Source organism: Anas acuta, chromosome 6 (assembly GCF_963932015.1).
Source record: "Anas acuta chromosome 6, bAnaAcu1.1, whole genome shotgun sequence".
Classification (NCBI taxonomy): domain Eukaryota; kingdom Metazoa; phylum Chordata; class Aves; order Anseriformes; family Anatidae; genus Anas; species Anas acuta.
In genome coordinates this window covers 19,003,092-19,024,360 of record NC_088984.1, presented here as the reverse complement: position 1 = coordinate 19,024,360, position 21,269 = coordinate 19,003,092, and the positions used below count along the sequence as shown (strand labels likewise).

Below are 21,269 nucleotides of genomic sequence, written 5' to 3'. Positions count from 1 at the left end.
ATCAGAATTGCCTTTGATTTATTGATTTCTTTCCATGCTGAGGAATTTCTACTGAATTCAGCATAAGGGTCTAATTTCAACCAATGTAAAAATAAGAGTGTACAAAGCACTCTGATAAAAATTTCTTACCATAATGTTCAGTTATTTTGGGGGTAATAAGATATCAGAAGACAGAAAAACAGGAGTCAGAGTTTCTAATCAAAATGATGAACCCAATGCAAACAGACTTTACATTCCAAAATTAATTTTCAGCTTCCCCAGAATTAGCCATTTCATGAAAATGAATTGTTCTTACCTACTATGGAGAGAATGACAACCACGAAATCAAAAATATTCCAGCCTATAGTAAAGTAGTAATGGCGAAGTGAAATCAATTTCAGTACACATTCTCCAGTGAACAGTACAATAAACACCAGGTTAATCCAGTATAAAATGTTTTCCATGTCTTCACTCTGATCATCTGTTTCTACCATCATTGTGACCATGTTAAGGCAGATAAGTATCATGATACTGATATCAAATGCTTGTTTTGTTACAAAATCAAATACCATGCCTTGGAATTTGTTCTGGAGGAAAAAAATAAGATTCATTATAGTAAGCATTGGGTAAAATTTCTTTTTTCAATTGCTACACATTAAGTAAATCTAGTATGAAGGGGATTTTTTGTCTTCTATGAAGTCTTTCACTTGTATGCATTTTCCCATTTGTACATGTAAACACAAATCAAATAGAAATGCAATTACTATATTTATAAGCATTAAAGGGAAGATTTCAAATTATGCATGGTGCATTTTTTAAAATTGCAAAGGTGACTTTGCCATCTCAAACCAGCTCACTGTAAGCTTCGGTCACACAGACTACCGATTGAATGCTTAACTTGACAAAATTTGAAAAAAAACAAAGGCAAGGTGGTATGGTAAAGAGGCTGAGAGTTAATAGTGCTTCAATTGTCAGAAAACTTCAGGAAACTTAAAAGTTTTCACGCACAGAGTTCAGTGTTCTTCATGCCACCAAGGTGACCTTTAAAATAATGTGTTGCATTTTTCAGCTACAGAGAACTTATTGATAGCTGAGTGGGCCATTCAGTAGGTTCCACAATCCAAAGTGGAACTGCAGAGCTGGAATCACTGCCCCAGCCAAACCCTGCTCTGTAGCACCAGGGGAGAGCAGGAGGACAAACCATTGTATGGACTGTGCAACAGGAATGTGAGAGGCAAAAGGACTTTTTTTTCAGGCAACAATATGGTAACTTGCCCTCAGTTTCAGAGTCTTACTTGATGACTGAAAAAGCCTGTGCCCTAAGGCTATCACATGGCTTGACAAATACACTGTCACAGTTCATTGTTTTAGTCAAATCAGTGTTTTGAAAAAATGCCACATAAAATGTCATTGCCACCAGCAGAGAGAAAATGAGGGGGGGAAATGGAAAGAGAAGAGAGAATCCTTCATGTTTAGAATGCAAAGGACAAATAATTTGGATTTCAGATGAATAAGCCTTTTCTTATATCACTTGTATTTTTAGCTTACAACTTCATTTAGCCTAAGGCATAACTGAAACATTTCTTAAATAGATGTAAAAAGACAAAATTTTTATTCTTACTGCTGGTCGTGGTATAGGCTTTTGTGGCTTCTTTGAACCCAACTTTTTCATTGCATTGTAGTATTTCTTCTGTTCTTCTGTCATAAAAATATCTTGACCTCCAAAGTAAAGCAAAGAGAGAAAAACTGGTTACAATCACATATTCCCATTGGTTACTTATAAACAGGAATATAGAATAGTAATAATCACTCTTGTTCACATTCTCATCTGTGTGAAAAATTAAGACAGACATGGAAATCCTGTTCTATAAGTTTATATCAATTATAAGTATATGGGTAACAAAATAAATGCTTTACATATTCCACTTTTGACATTTAGGATATTTTTTGAAAGGCTCTTGAACTTCATATGTTTGTGGTAGCTCTCTGGTTTCCATTGGGGAGGTAGAGAGGATGGGAGCCTTCAGGAAGGAGAGGTTCTTTTTCTTTGAATTCCTAAATTTCATCAGACACAAGCTAATAAAACATTCCAATCCCCTTCTCTTGTTTTTCCTCTCAAGCACATTTTGGCAAAATTTCAGAGTTGCCATGTATGATACCAAAGGAGAATTAGCAGTTGGTCATATAACCATATTTCACAACCTCTTCCTCTCCCTACACTGAGGCAGGACTTGAAGCAGGAGATCCTACAACCGCTACATGGACTTAGCAGGAAAAAAAAAAAAGCTGATTTCTCTCCATCTCAATCAATTTCATCGCTTGTCCAACAGCACTTCAACCAGTCAATAACATTTTGTCTTCCAATTACTTAAGTTCTGCTGCTGAAACACTGACACCTTTTGAGGCAGTGTTGATAAAATATGAAGTGTTGATAAAATATGAAGACTAAAGAGCATACAAAGAAAGATACTACAATATTAGGGTTGAGCTCTGAGATATGACAATAATGTAGCTACGAGTTTTTATAGCTATGTTTAGCTATTTCAATGTTTAGCCTTCTTATGATCTTGTTAGACTCCAGACCCATATCTACATCTTTACAAAGATGACATTGAGTATTTCACTAACTGTGGACAGACTTGTGCTGTCAGTTGTCTGTCAAAACACTCATCAAGTGAAATTGTACTCCTGTAATAATTGAATGTATTTAATATGCAAAGCATGTTAATTTATCATAAAATAGAAAAAAAAATAAAAAGGAGAAAGTCATTGTGTGTGGACCAAAAAGATGCATTTTTTGGCTTTTGTTTCTGAATAATGATGAAGTACTTATCTTCTTTTTCTGCTGGTTGAAATTGTCTATGATGACACCAATGAAAAGGTTCAAGGTAAAGAATGATCCAAAGATGATAAAGATGACAAAGTAAAGATACATGTACAGGTTATCTTCATATTTAGGCTGATCCAAAACCTGCAAAAAGGCATAGACACTAAGCCTTAGTTTAACTGTGGACACAGAACCAAATAGCTGCTTAAAAGAATGTAGGGCTCTGCCACTCTGATCTTTAATTCTTATGGTCAAGTTCCCTTGATCCTATTAATCTGCAATTTATGAAGTAACATTCTTGACAAAGGACTTTGCTATTGAACTTGCTATTTATTTTTTAAAAAAATGCTATATGACTTTAGAATAAATATTGAAGGCACAATTGGTTTATATTAGTATAGCGCATCTGCCTCAGTCTACAGATAACCAGAAACACCAGCTTTTAAAGCTACGAACATTTCACTTTATCATGTTGGAAACTCCCAGCATGGACTTGTGGAACTTTCAGTGCTACAGACACTTAGTAAGCTGCCCTGGATTTCAGTATTTGGAGCATGAACTGTCATTTTTGAAAAACTTCTTCTTTTATTGTTTTATTATTCACTGCTTTGTCTGACATTTCCCTGCAGCGTATCCTTGTTTTTACCTGAGTTTTAACTCAAAGGAATCACTGGTCAGGTTACAGCACTTTGTAGCTTAATGGGCCTAAGTAGGCTAAAGAGAGTCATCCAAACAATATTTAGAGTAAGTGTATTTTCTTGCTACAGCTATGCACATTTATTATACTACACCAGAACTGCTGCTGTGACTGTAGCTTACAAAAAAGCTGGGGCTTTAGCAGTATAGTTTATTCAGTTATCTACTTAGAGCTAGAGCACAATTAGCACCAAGGGGAAGACAAAAGGATACAAAAATGCACCCGTCAAATTAAGAATAGGAACAAATGAGGAAAGAACCCAGGCTGTCTGCTGAGCATAGTGAATGTCTCAACTTCAAAAAAATTAAATATAATAAAATTGAAAAACAGAGGTACAAACCATCATCTCTAAACTTAAAAATCTTACCAAAAAAAAAACTTACCAAAAAAATCTTAAACTAAAGTTAAAAATCTTACCAAAGGGACTTAAAAAAAAATAAAAAAAATCACCCTTACCACATGCACCATAAAGCAGAGCAGGGCAGGGCACCTTGTGGCTGACACTCCCCTTGAGCCCACATACACAAGAAAGCCAGTTATCTTTCAACCTTCATCACCCTTCTCTGTGGAAGACAGCACAGCTGCTGCATACAGCCAGGAATGGCAGCCACAACGTCAAACAAGGGTTTCCTACATAGCTACCCAGACGGGTACAAACTCTTCCCTGCTTCAGTCTCAGAAGACTCCCCACAGTTCAACTCCTGGAGCAATGATTGGGAAAGCTGCAGCATTTGGTTTAAGTACAGCAGGAAGAGAGCTCAAAAAGAGGAGTGTTCTTTGAGGTTAATATAGGAAACCGATTTCAGGGGAGAGTGTTTTAGAAAGAAGTTAATCACAGCTCCTGCCCTTCTCACTGGATTTATAGCCCACTCAGTCTTATGTTCTCTTCTTTAGCTCCTAAAATCTCCGAGAAATGCCTGTCTCCAAATTTAAGTAATGCCTCAATATACATATAATGAGAGGAGGAAAAAAGCATTTCATGACAATAATTCAGTCTGCTGTACAACTTGAGGAATTTTGGTCCAACTGTACCATAGAGAACAAGGAATCATTTAGGACTGCTCCTCCGCTTTCTTCATGTCTTGTATTTTTCTTATGGTTTCCATTTTCACTAACAATAAAACTGTAATAACTCTTTGTTCTCTCATTTTTACTGTTATTTCTGAAAGATGTTAAGATTATGGTCTTAACACTAGGAGCTCACACAGTCAGAACAGATGGAATCATGGGAGAATACTCACATTGCGAGAATCCACAGCTGCATACATGATATCCATCCATCCTTTAAATGTAGCCTATAAACAGAACACTGGTGTTTATCACATGCTTTTCCAGGAAAATGAGTTGTCAGAAACATTTAAGAGCTGAGGACTAAGTATCTTGAACATCATATCTAAGTATCATAAACATCAGCACATTGTAAAATTAATAGGCAAATTTTGCCTTATATTTTATGTTTATGAGGATCACAAGCAACTTCTAATATCTGGCCCTAAAGGACAAAACACCTATTAAATTAAGAATTTTTACCTCTTATGAGTAATGCCTAAAATAAAAGTTAGTTTCTGTCTATGAGAAAAGAAGGTGTACTTGATATAGATTCAACACAGTGTGAATTAGATTTGAATTGCTTACATTTTTTATGATAGTCAGTATAGCCTCTACACTTTGTATTGTTTCAGTGGAGTTGTAGATTTATCTACACTATCACCAGCTTTTGGCTCTAATGGATAACACTTTTCAACAGTCACAGTGATGCTCCACAGTTTTTGAGCAAGAGTGCAAGTGTATTTACCTTTGTAAATCACAGGAATTAACTGCACTCTGGTCCAGGAATTACTAATTTCTCCATGCCCATGACAACAGATTTGTCACAATTAACTAACACTAATTAGAAATGATACATACACGAAGAACGAGCTTATCATTTATGAATACCTCCCTAAAATACAGTCTTGCGGAAGTTAGCACAGGTGATCCCAAATCAAAAGGACATATCATAGCCCTAAAAGTTAGAAAGGTAAGGGAAATATCTCCAGTTTGAATTCTCAGGACTCTTAGAATCACTGGCAAAGAAAAAGTATCTTGCATGTGGGAAGCATGTTTGCATATAGTGGTTTTAAGTTGGAATCTTGTAAAATATATTAAGGAATTGACTAATACACAAGTTAAATTTTATAAAATTTTTGTAAACTGGAATATAAATATCAACAAAAGTATGGAAACTCACAAAGTAAAAGATTTGATCTCAGATGAAAGCACCAAACCTCCCCAGGTGCCCCAGACAGTTCAGCTCTTTTGAACTAAACTCTTAAATTGAGCTCCTTCCAGCTTCAGAGGAATCCCATAGTGTTGATATTCATCTGCTTGATTTATTTCTAGAGTTCATTTTTGCTTTTTATTTGACTTATTGGTATATTATTTTGACTACTTATTTTTTCACAATTTTCCTGCTTATCAAACTTGCCTTCCAACAAGTAGACACATAAAATATACAGTATAATCAGCTGAACTGAGATGCAAGCCTGATGTATATTTGAAGAAAAGTTAAAAAATACACCTTATATATTTTAAACATCCATTTCTGCATACACATCCCTTAGATACAAATATATATATATATATATATATATATATATTTTAAAACACATACTCCCACATACTCCACAGTTTATTTAAGGCTTTTTATAAGTATACCAAACAAACTAGTGAAGAAAAAGATCTCTAAATGAAAGAAACAGAAATAACTTTGACTGTTACAATTAAAAACAGATATATTATTAAAAAAAAAGAAATAGAAATAAAAAGGGAAATTAAGGAGCGGTGTCTTACCACTTGAAGCAGAGAAAGATAACCAAGGCCTACATTATCAAAGTTAACCTTCACATTTTTCCATCTGGCAGTTTCATTGTTTTTTATGAGTTCTTCACATTGGCTGTAATTGTTGATTTGGCTGATATCAAATCTCTCATCAGTCGTAGTGTTAACACAGTAATAAAATTTTCCAGCAAATAGATTTACTCCCATGATACTGAATATCAGCCAGAATATAAGGCAAACAAGAAGCACATTCATAATGGATGGAATGGCTCCTAAGAGGGCATTCACAACCACCTAGTGTACAAATGAAACGAGAGACATTATAAGAACACAAGCACCACTATCTTCATCAGACTTCCTTAAATGTAACACCTTGTTATAATTCTGTATTAAACTGCATTATATTTTTGGATTGTAACAAAGAATAAGAAAGATAAAATGTCAACATAGAGGATAAAACACAGCAGTACTAGGAAATGCTGTAGCAAATGGTAGCTTGAAATAATGGAAAGAAAAACAGATAAAATGGAACTCTAAAAAATAAGAGCATTAATTATTTTAAAAATATTTACTTTATATCTACAAAACAGTAGAAGTAATATTTCTGATGACTGCATCAAGCACAAAAATCTTTTTTGCTATTAAGTATTTACTGGATAAACATTCCAAATCAATATTATTGAGCATTTTTTAATTGAAAGTAATTCAGAGACTTCTTTTAAATAAAAGACAACTAAGGGATGTGTCCATAATCATTTAGATGACTATATATAAAAGCAGAAGACCAGATATTTTCAAAGCAGGAGAATACCTGACTATCACAGAAAAGCTGGTAGTGTTCAAGTAAGCAGCAATTAAGACTTGAACAAGGAGGAGACTTAATTTAATTTCCTAATGAATTTTGGGAAAAATAAGGCTTCAGGAAAGAAAAGTATGAAAAAGAGTAAATGTATGATGATGAATGACAATTAAAAGCATGACAAAATCAAAAAGAAAAAAAAAGTTAGGCAGAAAGTAGGTCCATTATGAATGAGAATGATTTATTTAATGATGAAATGGATTAACTCCTAAATTAGTTAATTCCTATTTTGAATCTATTTATAAGTAAGTAATAATATAAATTATATAAATTCAATAACTACGGAACACCTCTACTCATTTTTCCAAAACAACTGAATCATCTCCATAGAACCTAATGAAGATTTTCTTTTTAAAAATTCACTTATATGATATAGGTACTCCAACAGATCTAACATACTACACTGTTTCTGTTTGTAAAATATTTTGGCATTATGTTTATATTTACATTTCATGGGTTCCATAGAATCAATTACTTGAAAAACTAAGTAGATCACTTTAGTAGATCACATCTAAGTAGATCACTTTTCATTCATTGTTATTTTACATGACAGAAAATAAAACCTTTGAAGGCTACAGTAGGTATACACGATCACGTATACCATATAGTAAACAAGCTGAAGTAAAGGAGAAATACTTGCACTTTCAGGTTTTAATTCCTCTCAAAATAATATATCTTTGTAGTGATACATAATTTGAAAAACATTAGAGATCCCATACAACTTCAATGTATTTTTTTATTTTATTAAATTTAGAAGCTGGAACAAATTAGTTTCTATATAAATTATTCTATAACTGTATAGAATGGTGGATGAACTCTCCCATGCTTCAAGCTGACCTGTTTTTGTTTGTTTGTTTTTGTTTTTTTGTTTTTGCTACATACCTTAATCACATACCGTAATAAACATTATTTCTAAAAGAAAAATCTATTAGTTAAGAAAATGTTCTTATTTAAAGGTATCTCAATTCTTCTAATAAAAAATATAACTAGATTCCTTAGCTGTAATAATATTATTCAATCATTGAGATATGAAGTTATTGAAGATATTTGTCCTCTAGTTTTCAGTCTTATTACACCTGAGAATTCTGTTCCTCTTTCTACTACAGCTGCAGGTCCAGTTGTTATTCTTTCTATAACTGTTGAATTTCTACATCTGATTTACTTTCCCTGGTTTTAGTGTGCATCCTGAAGCTATAGCAGGATCAGCTTGAAATACGAATCATTTGAAAATACCAAAAATGTAATGTTGAGCATCATGGAAAACACCAATTGGTCAACTCCTGGCTTCCACTCGAAGTAGGGGTAGTACAAAAAAACAATGCATGAGAAAGAACGGAAAGCATTACAGAGAGATTAAACAGTGTCCTTTACTTGCTAGAAGGAAAAAGTTAGTACGTGCCTATCACTACAGGGCAGTGAGTAATAGCATTTGGAGCACAGCATAGCCAGATCATGTCTTAGCATAATTCTTAATTATATATACACAAGCTAGTTTTATGAAGTCTCACATGCAAATTAAAGTTTACTTCCTTTAGCAATAGTCATAATAGAAAGATACAGGAGAAACACCACATGTTTTCCACTGGGGGAATGCCTTCTATTAATTATTAATTTGGGTAGGTACAACAAACCCTGATCCTAGGGTATCCAACAGTATGGAGGATTAAAAATTTTAGATGTGTAAAATGGAATTTCTTGCATGTATGTAAGAAATCCAAGGGTCACTGGAAGTAATTCTAAGTACCCATGCAAATATGTACACCATACTATATTGTCATAGTTTCACTTCATGGATAATAAATACCAAAGAAACAACTTTTTTATGTTGAAACATCATCAATTTCCATGTATCAGACCTTAAAATCTTGTTGTAACTATTTTTTTCACCAACTTGAGCTACTGTATCTTTAGACATTGTCTGAAATTTCTTTAAATAAACAAAAGGTGTCTATATCCACAGAAATGTTATTCCAATGTTAATTGCCTAACTGATAAAAATATCTCATTTTTAGTCTGAAGTTAACTAATTTCATATACTACTTCTTATGTCTTTTGCTAAGGTCATAAATCTCCTCATTATCTGTATGATTTACAGAGAGATACAGTTAGCAGATCTGGATTAAAACAGTAGGCAAAGTTTATATCAACATGGAAATTACAGTATTAAAAATTACCCTTAAACCTTCCTGAGAAAAAGGTGTTGTTTTTTTTTTCTACCTTACTTCATTAAATTGCCACTTCAGAAATTTACTGCACAAAGTTTTTTCTTTCTTTATTTTTTCTCTAATTATTCTCAATAAAAAGTAACAAGTAACGTGCTTTTAGCAAGATATTACTAATGTTTTAGACAGGCCTTATATTTGATATAAGCATTCCAAATTTTGACATTTTTCTCAGCATAGTTCTGAAGGATTTTTTTTCCTCTTTTAACTGAAAAGAGGTGTCCTTTTTAGCCAATTTAAACACAGGTGACAATGAATTACAAAAGCTTTGCTCTCTCTGCAACTGTGAACTCTTTTCTCTGTTGTGAACTCTTTTCTCTTCTCTCAGAAGAGAAAAAAATAAATGTAGTCACTTAGAACCCAGACATTCTAACTTATTCAAAAAATGCTGTAGGAAAAATATATGTTGAAGAAACTATGAGAATTCATATTCTGATGAAGGACTCTCTTTCCACACATATATAGCATCATATGTTCTTTGGAATCTCACCAAATCATGGTGGACTTATAAATTTACTAATAAGCTTGTTAACTGGGGTGTCAAAGATCAGTGGTTGCAGTAGGGAGCTCACACAAGGATCTCTTTTAATTACAGCTACAGTTTATTTTTTCAGCTCATGTGCATTTGCTAATTAGACTAATAGCAATATGTCCCAAGGAGACAGATGGGCCCTGAAGGTACAAGCCACAAACACCTTCTGGCAGGAGCCAGAAATGTCTTCTCTAGTAGTTGTTGACCACTGACCATAGGAGAAACATTTCTAGAGTTTTCATGTCATAGCAGAACATGTAAGGTTTTCGTTCATTTCAGTGCACTAAAGACGTGATTTAAACTAATCAATCTGACTTTGCACTGAAATAGAGAGCCTAGCTGGGCAAATCAGGGTCTCAGCTGTGGTAACTGATATGGTGATAACAGCTGTGGACAGTAACTTCTCAAATATATCCAACTCTATCAGCAACAGAAAGTCTCCTCATATGTTTTCAGGCTTCTTAGTGCTCTGTATATTATAATCAACATTTTAAAATCAACATAGAAAGCAATAAGCAACCACTTTAAGCCAGAAATCATAAAAACAGAACACTAGCACCTTCTTTGAAATACACAAGAAATGTCTCAAATGAATGCAAGCTTAATTTGAATGAGAGAAGACATTTATAACGGCCAATTTTCTTAATATATTGATTCATTAAAAATAAATAGATTTGTAACAGAAATTGCCAATCAATATTTATATAAGAGTATGCTAAAAGATTTTTGATGGACAATGGATGGTATTCTATACTTGTATGAAATACACATATGCATATATGTGTGTGTATGTGCACACACTTTTATTACACACTTTTTTTTAGTTTTGTCTTTTAAAACTGTTTTGACTATAACAGGATTTAATCATATGGGATAAACTCAGTCTTGTAGTAAAATCCCATAGATCCATGCAGTTGATAAATCTTTGGTACCTTCAGGAAAATATGAAATTGGCTGAAAGGCCAGTGGATCTAAATAAAATTAACAATGTGTGCAATAACACATGAATTCATATAAGCAGATGAAGCCTTTTGCTTATATGTTAGTGATAAATGTAAAATATATAAGATGATAGTGTAGCATCTCTGCATGGATTTATCATTGATTATTCTGCATGCATTGTTTCTGTGTATGCATGCATTATTTTGAATTCTTTCATTTTTTCTTACCCTCATCCCTTCAAATCGCGACAAGGCTCTTAGAGGTCTCAAAGCTCTTAGTGTCCTAAGGGATTTAATCGCACCAAGTTCTGAGTAGCCCAAGGCATTAGCTGTTAAGCTAACCAAAGAGACCTACACAAAAACAGAAAGGCAATAGTGCTCATTCATCTTGTATATCCTTTGATACATATGGTGGGGATGATGTGTGCCTTGAACCTCCCGAGAAGATTCAAGGGTGAACCTCTTTCTCCAGGAATTCCTCTATAATGCAAAAAGATTTTTGAAGTCAGACAAAGTAGAATAAAAGTGTATTCTAGGTACCTGTTGATGAAATCATGTTGGCAGAATGGTATAAAAATGCCTTCTAAAATCACATAAACCAGTCAACATTTGGTGGTATTTAAAGAAAACTGAAGTCACATGCAAAAAGAAAACTCCCAGAAGCTGGGTGAATTGGAACGCTCAATTTAGGACAGGACTTCCCATGGTATCTTCAGAACTTGAAAATGTAATAGCTCTCAAAAACCACATTCAGACCTGGTCTTTGGTCAAATGTAACTTTTTAGTGTCCATAAAATCTTATTCAACAGCCATAGCTACCAGTGCTGTTCAGATTTAACCAGACTAATCAAAATTGATAACCAACTGTTAGACAATGGTAGGAGCTTCATTGTTAGTCATATCCACACTTCATTACATTCCCTGTGACTCCTTTAACCACTTCATCAATTCTGGCTTGTATAACGCTGGTCTGGTCTGCAGGCAGATGAGTAAATAAAATAGAAAAGCTGTAAAATAAATAATACAATTATCTTTCATCAATAATCCTTAGAAATGCATTTATAGTAGACCACTGGGAAGAGATGGCCCTAGTAAAGAAAATTAACAACTTCTATCACTCTCCATTTAATGTCCTCTTCCAGCCTTCCTGTTCTCTCATTTATTTCATTTCCAAATTTAATCTCTTTGCTTGGTTATATCATTCCTCTGACTAAACACTTAAAAAATACTTCAGAAGTTACTACTTTTTTCATGCAAACAACTGCACTAGAAAAAGGTTAAAAAAAAAAATCAGAAAGATATTTATAAAGTTCACAGAAGCAACTAAGCCACAAATTATCAAATAAGACTTAAATATTTGTTGATAAATACAACAAACATATAAAGACAGTGTAAAGTATTATTCACGAAGTCTCTGTAGAATTCTACTGATCAAGATCATTTACACAATCTGATGACTGAGTCATTAAATGTTTTACAGAGGTACAGGCTCAATCACAGAACAATAACGTGGCACATAGCCACATTTTACCATAGGATCTGCAATGCTGGTATGGATATAAAAATTAGAATTTTGTCAAGCTCTGTGTAGTAAAGACATCATGGTCTATCCATTGCAATCTTACACAGAAACATAGCTGTTTCCACAGGATTCTGCTGCTGATCAGAATGAGTGGACTCAAGACAAACTCTTACCATGCATTCCATGGGAATTACATATGCAGAACTGAGAGAGACCATATGTAGTCAGGCTACTGGGGATGGATGGGAAATGAATGTCTGCTGTGTGGTAAACTTCCATTTTTTGCTTCCCAGAACTATTGTTTGTCACTTAGACTTGGAATTATGACACTCTTCCTACTTCGTACAATGTGTATCTGCTTCTTGGTGGTGCAGCTTTTTTGAAAATCATTTGAGTACCCTTTCCAAGGGGGCTGATCTGTAAGTGCCTCTTTAAGGTTGCACATGCAATGCAAGAATACTGAGTAGTAAAATGGAATTGAGTTCCCAGCAGTATTTTTCTTTCCTTTCACTGAGTAAGTGATAGGACATTAACAGTAATTGATTAGAGTGTTAGAAATGTTTAAAAAAATTGCTGTGAAATACTTAAATTCCCTGTATAGTAAAAACTAATGAGGATCAAAGCAGCATCCTTTCCACATGGAAAAAAAATACCAAAAAATCATCATTTCAATAAAGCTCTACAACTTCATAAAACTGCAGAGTATCAACAAACCATCTCTAGAGTAATACATATATCTACATAATTTTCCTTTTCTGAACAGAATTATAAACTGTAACACATGAAAAACAAACAAACAAACAAAAACAGTAAAACTGTAAACAGTTTTAAAATAGAGCTTCCATTGGATAGAACAGAAAGTTTCTCTTAAACACATGGTATTCTGATTTTTAGAGCCTGTGATACATAATATGAAAAAGAATACATACATCAACAATCAGGAAGTCCAGCCAGCACCATGCATTAGTGAAATAGGTTTGAAAGCCATAAGCCACCCATTTTAAAAGCATTTCCAGAATGAAGATGTAAGTAAAAACTTTGTCAGCATATTCCAGCATGGTCTTGATAGTTTTACGCTGTTCTATGTATATATCTTCAAATGCCTGTGAAAAAGATTTTTGAGGATATATTAATTCCCAATTTGCAATGCAGGATAGAGTAACCAAGAAAGTATTTGAATTGAAAAGATATCTGTGGTGCTAAGCCACATATCCTTCCCTCAACCACAACTTTCTCTTTCACTCCATAATGTAGTCTTCATAATGATGGGTCGAAACATAATATTTATCTCTCAGCTGAGCTGCATTATGGCCCACAAAACTTACTATAATGTAATTTTCAAAATCTTTTCTTCATTCATTTCAATGAATAGAAATGGCTTACTGACATAAGGATTTCCTTTGTGATAGTTACAACTTTATATCAAAATTATCAAAATTGTATTAGAGATTTAATAATGGTTGTGACACATAGTTTTTGAGAAACTAACAATTGAAACCAAAGTATACACACTAGCCTGCAAAGAAATTCTGAACAGAGATTTCAAAAGAGAAGGTCTATGTTGACAGTGAATCCTTGTGCCTTGAAATCCAAGTATGACAAGTGCGCTATATTTTGCTTCTGATGTGAGGAACTAATTACTTCTGTACTGAGTCAGCATACCCGATTCAGCATCAATTTGGCCAAATAACTGACAGGATCACTTTTTCACCTTACATCTTGGTTTGTCAGCTCAAGTTGTTCTTGATATCTTCCTATCTCAGCTGCGGTTCATTATAAATGCGTGTAAGTCAAAAGAAGCTACTAAATCATATTGTATCTCTGAACAGGAAAACAATCAAGGAAATCAAGGAAAACAACAACAAAAAAAATGCTAACATATAAAAATAATATAGAGACATGTGAGTACTAGTTTGATATAACTAATTTCTTATTTCCATGAACACTACATTTTGATCACACCAACCAATTTCCTTCATAGCCTGTGAGAAAAGTTACATGTATAATACAATACATGCCAAATACTTGTTGAAATATGTTGGCACTAGAACATTTATTAATTGGATATTAAATTCTGATGTTACCTGTAGCTAGATAATTAACTGTAATTCTAAATGCTTGCTGCTTAAAATAGACACAATTGTTCCACATTGATATTACCAGAGCACCACTGCTGAGAAGAATCATGAAGACAATGAAGGTCTCAAACCAGTTGTGTTCAACTATCTTATAGCAGGTTTTCCTCAGATTCCACCAGATTTTCCCTTTCCCATCTTCTACGCTGACTTGACAGCACTTGAATCTCCGCACACAGCCTAAGTAGGATAATAAATTGAGATGTCAGAATAAGGTTAATACTTCATAGGAATCACAAATGAACAGAAGTCATTTATTTTATTTCAGTAGTACTACAATAGATGGTTTTAAATAAGTATCTGAGTATTTCAAGGCTTTCGTTTCAATATTTGAAACAAAAACTTTCTAACTCCTATAATCCATATGAAGAAGAAAGAGAGCACCAGAACAGTATGGCACTACCTCTGAAAGAGATACTCACAGAAAAATCAAATACAACCATAATAACATAGCAGCTTTTTTCTTTTGACTAAGAATAGAACACAGTCCAAAGCAACACAATTAGGTCTAATTCCCTTAGTATATTGTACTTCACCCACCTTCTGTGAAACAAGCCTCTGGCTCCAGAGCTTCTTCAGGTTCTACTTCTGGCTGCTCTCCTTCTGGAGGTAGTCCAATATCAACTGTGCTGCCTTCTGATGAACTAGACGCATTTAATTTCTGTGAATGAAACCCCACATATATATATATATATATATATTTCAATTTTTAATTATTTTGAATAATGTTCATGTTTGAAATGCATACCAAAATCTTTTGCATGTATTTCGTGCTCTGACATTAAAAGAAGAGTATCTTATCTACAATCTAATGCCAAATTGCTCTACTACAGGTGAGGTCACAAGATTAGAAACAGTATGCGTATTTTCTCTATGGAAAATATTTTGATATTTTCATAGAAGGAATTGCTAAAATTATTAGCCACATATAAGAATTGTGAAATTAAATTTCTGTAAATTAGGAATTAATGCCTTCTACACTTTGTACTGTTTTAGTTATTCCAATCATGTGGCTTCATTTGAGATTACACTTCATATAGCATGTGTTAATACAAATCATTTTTCCAACATCATGACCAAACCAACAGCAAGCTGCAAAGATGTATTTTCATGTCTCAAGTAAATGTTGTTCTATCAAGTCTGTAAAATCTAAAAAGCTTGAATATAAACTTTTCATTACCATTGACATGAAAACACATATTATAAGTTGTACAGGACAGTTTAAGTTTCATTATTTCTAAAAGAGCATCACATTATTTTAATAGCAGTAGCTGCTATCTTGCATTCTCAATTGCCAATGCATTTTCTGATTGTATTGTGCATTTTGAACTACTTATTACTTTGTTACAGTACACATACATGTCCAATAACTATAAAAACAAACAAACAAAAAACATAATTTTTGGAGAACTGAAGTGAAGACAAATGTTTTAAAAACAATATTGTGATAAAACAATATGGAACCAATTAATCAAACTGATAATGTATTCCAAATCTTCTATTTCATACCATCATACTCTGTTGGCAACAGACAAATATGAGTACTATAGTAAGTAAAAGCAGTTTGATCATGGCATTCTATGACTCTTCTAATGTTATCACTATGTGGAGTATAACATCAGTAAAATGGCTGCATTGATAAGTAGCTAATTTTATAAAGGGAATGATGTAAGCAGTGTTAAAACACAGTCTATGGGGAATTAATATTAAATAGAGGGATGATCCATGGAAACATTAAAGATAAAACTTTGCTGACAATTAAAACTTAAGTTAGAGGCATTATTCCTTTAAAACATGTTCAAGAAGCTCCAACTTCTATAAGTGTTTTTTTTTTTTTTTAAAGGAAATGTAAACAATATTTATATGTGAATACAGAAAGTACCATAAAACTTCAAGGTAATTTTCCACTGTTGACAAGATTCAGTAAGTTCTTCAAACAAAGATAAAATTAATTTGTTTCTTTCCCACTCTGATTTTATCAAATGACAGTGACAATATATTGTCATTTTGACATAGGCTTAATTTTGATTTCTGTGTACCATGGTACACTATAGTCCACATTTTAGAGGAAGATGAAGCAAATGGAAACATTTATTGTATGGTATATTATGCATGTAATTTCAGTGATATCCACACCCCTATATGTTTCTTTGAAAATCCCAGTTTGCATATTCATGTTTTAAATCTGTGCATGAGCTTTAGCGTCTCTCAAGTTAGGTCCAATGTACAGACATGGATGCATACTCTTCTGCAGACTAGTATTTACAAATCTCCCATTAAAACATATTCAAAATTGTAGATGGTGCATGGCAGTTTTGTCATTGTGGAATACTGCCTCTACAATGGTGAACCTGGAAAGTATGGGATAAACACTGCAGTCCTAAAGTAAGGACCACAGCATATAAACATGAGTGGAAAACAATCACCAGTTTGAAAAAAGACCAGAAATACTACAAACATAAGGTACATTTCAAAGAAATTTATGTATAGTGTCAAACTTAATGTTTACCAATACTATACAGTAAATAACTTTTAAACTGAGAAGTGACTATCTGTTCGTTAACTTTTCTTAAAATGTTGCTTGCATCATTCCGATCTGGACAGCATTTCTAGCCAAATGCTGTAGTAGCAGAGCAAAAAAAAAAAAAAACAAAAAAAATAAACTAGTTAAAATATAAGCTTGAAAGACCTACTGTCCATTCTGGTACAGAAAAAATGAAGAATTCAGTAACTCAGATATTACACAGATATTAATCAGCACATGTTAATTTGAAGAAGGACTAATAATTCCTATTACTGAAATTGCATATGACTAACAGGTAAGTCAAGATGGAAGGTTAGAGATAATCACTATAAAGAGATCAAAATGATCAGGTAGAAAAGCTAGAAAATGATACAGGAGAACAGTCAATTATCAGGAACATCAGACATTCATCTTTATTTATGTGGGCCAGTATGTATGGTGAGTTGTATCTTACAAGAATCTTCTCATTGAATATCTGGTATGCTTCTTGTAAAGAGCTGTAATAATAATCACAGGAGTTAGGCTAAACAGATAAATTATAAATTGAATCATCAGGTAATATTTGAAACACAGCAATATAATGCCTTATCCTACTGAGAATTCAGTTAGTCTTCTGTTATTGGTGTAACAGAGTATTTCCTTAGCATGCTGTTCTTGTATACTTGAAATTAGCTCCAAACAGGTTACGCTATGAACATTCATATTACAAACATTATTCAACAAATTAAATCTGTAATAACTAAGTATCATTTGGGGAAGAAAAAAATAATAAGAGAAATAATTATTAGCTATCTTTTTGTTTCTCTGTTCAACACTGAATTTATTGTATGGCATTCTACATAATATTTATAAAAACTAGTATGCATTACAAACAGGTAGGAAGGTTCTATGATATATCTTAAGATGTCACCAAATCAATAAAGTTCAGCGTAGCAGGAATTTTTTTCAGTAACAATCACATATTTCCACAGCTAACTTCTGTTCTAGTATAAAGCAAATGAACCAGGGATATTGTACTAACAGAAATTAGTATTCATATTCAACACAAAATCGCCTGGGATCATGTCATGTTATTGCTGATTATGTTTTATCCATATGCTTTAATACATATGAAGACTTGTTCTGTCACTGAACTGGAATTGCCTGTGTTCACACATACAGAATCCAGCTGGATGGGTAGACTATCCCCAGCTGCAGACCCTTAAACGTTGGGTATATAGTTTATGCCCCAGTTCTTCACCTGAACGTATCTAGAAATTACTTTTGCACCTAATAAATTCTTCTCTGCTCACCAGCATTACATAAACTGGATCTAGGCAATGCTATCTACTAAACATGTATATGGCTTTTTAAAAGAATGAACCTGTAGGAACAAAATCATCACCTGTAGGAACAAAATCATCAAAACCAAACTTTATCTTTGCTATGCTAGCAAATCCTTTTTCAACCTTTTTTGATATCATGTTTCTAGATTTCAAAAGCATTCAGTCACTCAGATTACAAGAGTTTACTGATTACATTATTACAGCCAACTATTAGACCCTCTGCAAGAATAATGACGCTAGATAATAAAAAAGAAAGGTTTTCTGAACGGTATGCTAAGGAAATTATTCTCAGAGGAATCTACTTTAAAAAACTCAGAACATACATTGTGTTTTCATAGAAGACACATGGTTCAAAAGCAGCAATATACTGATTATCATAGATATGTATCTTTTATGGCGTATTTACCAACAGCATTGCCAGTCATGCTTTAGTCAGCAATACAGTACAGTATACAGAGATACAGTTTTTAGTTTAGCTTTCAAGAAAGAAACTGAAAGCGGAAAGCAGCTTGCCTATCAGAGAAGCATTGCAAAAAGCAGCAGCCAAGTTTAGGTCAGGAAGTTTTTGAAATATACTACTTTCTGAACCTTCACAACATCTCATAGATTCACACAATTCTGCTTCACTTACAGCCAGGCCACTTTGAGCTTCTAACATTTCTTTCTTTCTTTGTTTCTAAGATGATTATCAGAGAGTAGCTAACCAGCTCATAATTTAATATTTTTAATGAAACCTGAAGTTTCATGATTGGTCAGGATGCAACTAAGAACTCTCAAAATCAAAATTTAAGGGACTGAAGGAGCAAAGAGCAGAATAGACATGGCAGTAAGATAGTGCCAACAGAAACCACCATTTTCATTTTGCTTTAATTTCCATTCCTCGCAATACCTGTGAAAACATCAAATAATGGAAAATATATTTTTCTTTTTCTCAGTGCTGTCTGGATGTCTGTATGAAAAGGAGTTTCTCTCTGATTTTGGTACTGATGTTAACTCCAAACTTACACAGTCTGTTCCAGTTCAACTATATAACCTATAAAAACAACCAAGTGGCTAAATACCATTGTAGTTCCACTAGTACAGCTAAGTGGCATGTGGATGTCACTCTTTCTAGTGCTTATACAGTCAGGCATAATAACTCTACCAGGTCAAAAAAACAGAACATTGTAAATCAAGGCAAAACTATTTTGTGTTATTGTTTGCAAATAATGCAAAATCCCAGAGTCCTTAAATTTCAGTCCACTCTGTACTTTACTGATATTCATAATTACTTTAATCTACTTATTCATAAGCATTTGATAATAGAAAATATTTGCAAGAATGCTTGATGAAAGCAGAAGCATTGTAAGTAGCAGTGCAAATATTTGCGAAAGCACTCCCATTATAAGCCACTTTAAAAGACTCTTTAATTCACACAAATAGCAAAAGGATATTTCTGAAACAACATGGGCCTACTGTTTGTAAAGATTAACAAAGTTAACTGCAAGGTGAAACAATATCTCACTATTTAATATCATACACATCTGACAATATGGTGTGACCATTTCATAAACAAATCAAAGCCTGAATTTTTCAGAGCAGCAAAGAATTTTGAATATCTGTAGATCAAAATATGACTCATCAGATAAATTATTCGTTACAAATAGAGGATAAAAAGATATGTAATAATTGTATATTAGTTCACTTATTTACCAAACTGAAAGCAGCATCATATTGCACTATGATGTTGTAAATATTATGGTAATTTTTAATAGGTGAGATGCAAATTATTCTGAATCTGGGAACCTTTTGGTCCTAAATCAATAATTTATTTACTGGATTGCTGAGTTGCATTTATAACCCATAATGTGAGAATAAGTTTAAGTTTCTCAGGGCAGACAATTTTAGATGTTTAGGGAGGTAGTCAGTTCGTGAGCATAAATTAAAGAGCTATGGAAAGACTGAATTGGGTCAGATTTTGTCATCAGTTTTCTCTTTGCACCTCTACACTTAAAAGTGTGGGTGTAAGTAAGAGCAGAACTGATCTCTGAATGTTTGACCAGCCAAACACCCATTTTCTATAAGCTTTTGTAACCAAATAATTGTCACATGCTTTGACTGTAGAAATTAAATGCATTTCATGCTTAATGGTGCTTCAATTAATGCATATTAATAACCCAAATAACTAAATGCTTATGAGTACTGAAGAAACACATTTATACAGAAAATTGTAGAAAAACAAATATGGTTATCGTGAGTTTGCAATCTACCTTCATTACAACCTAAAATAGCGTGGAAGTTTTCAAAAACAGCTAGCAGCCTTCCACTATCAACACAATTTATAGATGGACTTTTTAAAATTCTGATGAGAAAGATTTAGGTGTTACATATCCTGTCTTCTTACAAAAGGAAATAAAATCTTTCAACACTAGAATCCTGAAAATTTTAACATCAAGATTGGAAAGGGTACATAGCATGCACTGCCAAATACTGTTAGAATATCATGAAAAGTATAGCATCTGAGCTGTAGAAATACTGGGGCTGCCAATCTCGCCTGACCATGCCGTGATGCAAGTCCCGTGGCTCAGCAGAGAGCAGCTGTGCATGTTTGTACTTTATTGCAATGAATGGGACGGGAGCTGAATAGCATGCATGCTAGTCAATATCCATTAAAAAGTGATTATATATAATATATATATGTATAATTTGCTTAGGTAACCTGTGACACGATGCTCTGCCTCCCTAAAAGGCACCAGAGCTGCACTCTTGTCTGATCCAGCTTGGTTCTACTCCTGTGAGAAGTAAGAACGGTAGGAAGTGAAGTTCAGGACACAGCACCTTGGCTTTTTTGAGCTCCAAATTCTTATAAAAAATATTGGCTGAGTAAAGATTTCAAACATTTACTTT

The 21,269-nt window shown here is 33.4% G+C and overlaps 1 protein-coding gene across 6 annotated transcripts in view; it reads right to left on the bottom strand.

The window, feature by feature from the left end:
* The window catches only part of LOC137858222 (sodium channel protein type 2 subunit alpha), a 77,222-nt gene that overhangs the window by 4,864 nt on the left and 51,089 nt on the right, over positions 1-21,269 (bottom strand). For all 6 annotated transcript variants that reach the window (XM_068685625.1, XM_068685624.1, XM_068685627.1 and 3 more), the window contains 9 exons: positions 15,075-15,195; positions 14,560-14,714; positions 13,329-13,502; positions 11,106-11,228; positions 6,336-6,617; positions 4,745-4,798; positions 2,813-2,950; positions 1,601-1,705; positions 296-566 (listed from right to left, as the gene is read on the bottom strand). In XM_068685625.1, coding sequence (XP_068541726.1) covers positions 296-566; positions 1,601-1,705; positions 2,813-2,950; positions 4,745-4,798; positions 6,336-6,617; positions 11,106-11,228; positions 13,329-13,502; positions 14,560-14,714; positions 15,075-15,195 — 1,423 coding nt within the window. The remainder of the gene's footprint in view (positions 1-295; positions 567-1,600; positions 1,706-2,812; positions 2,951-4,744; positions 4,799-6,335; positions 6,618-11,105; positions 11,229-13,328; positions 13,503-14,559; positions 14,715-15,074; positions 15,196-21,269) is intronic.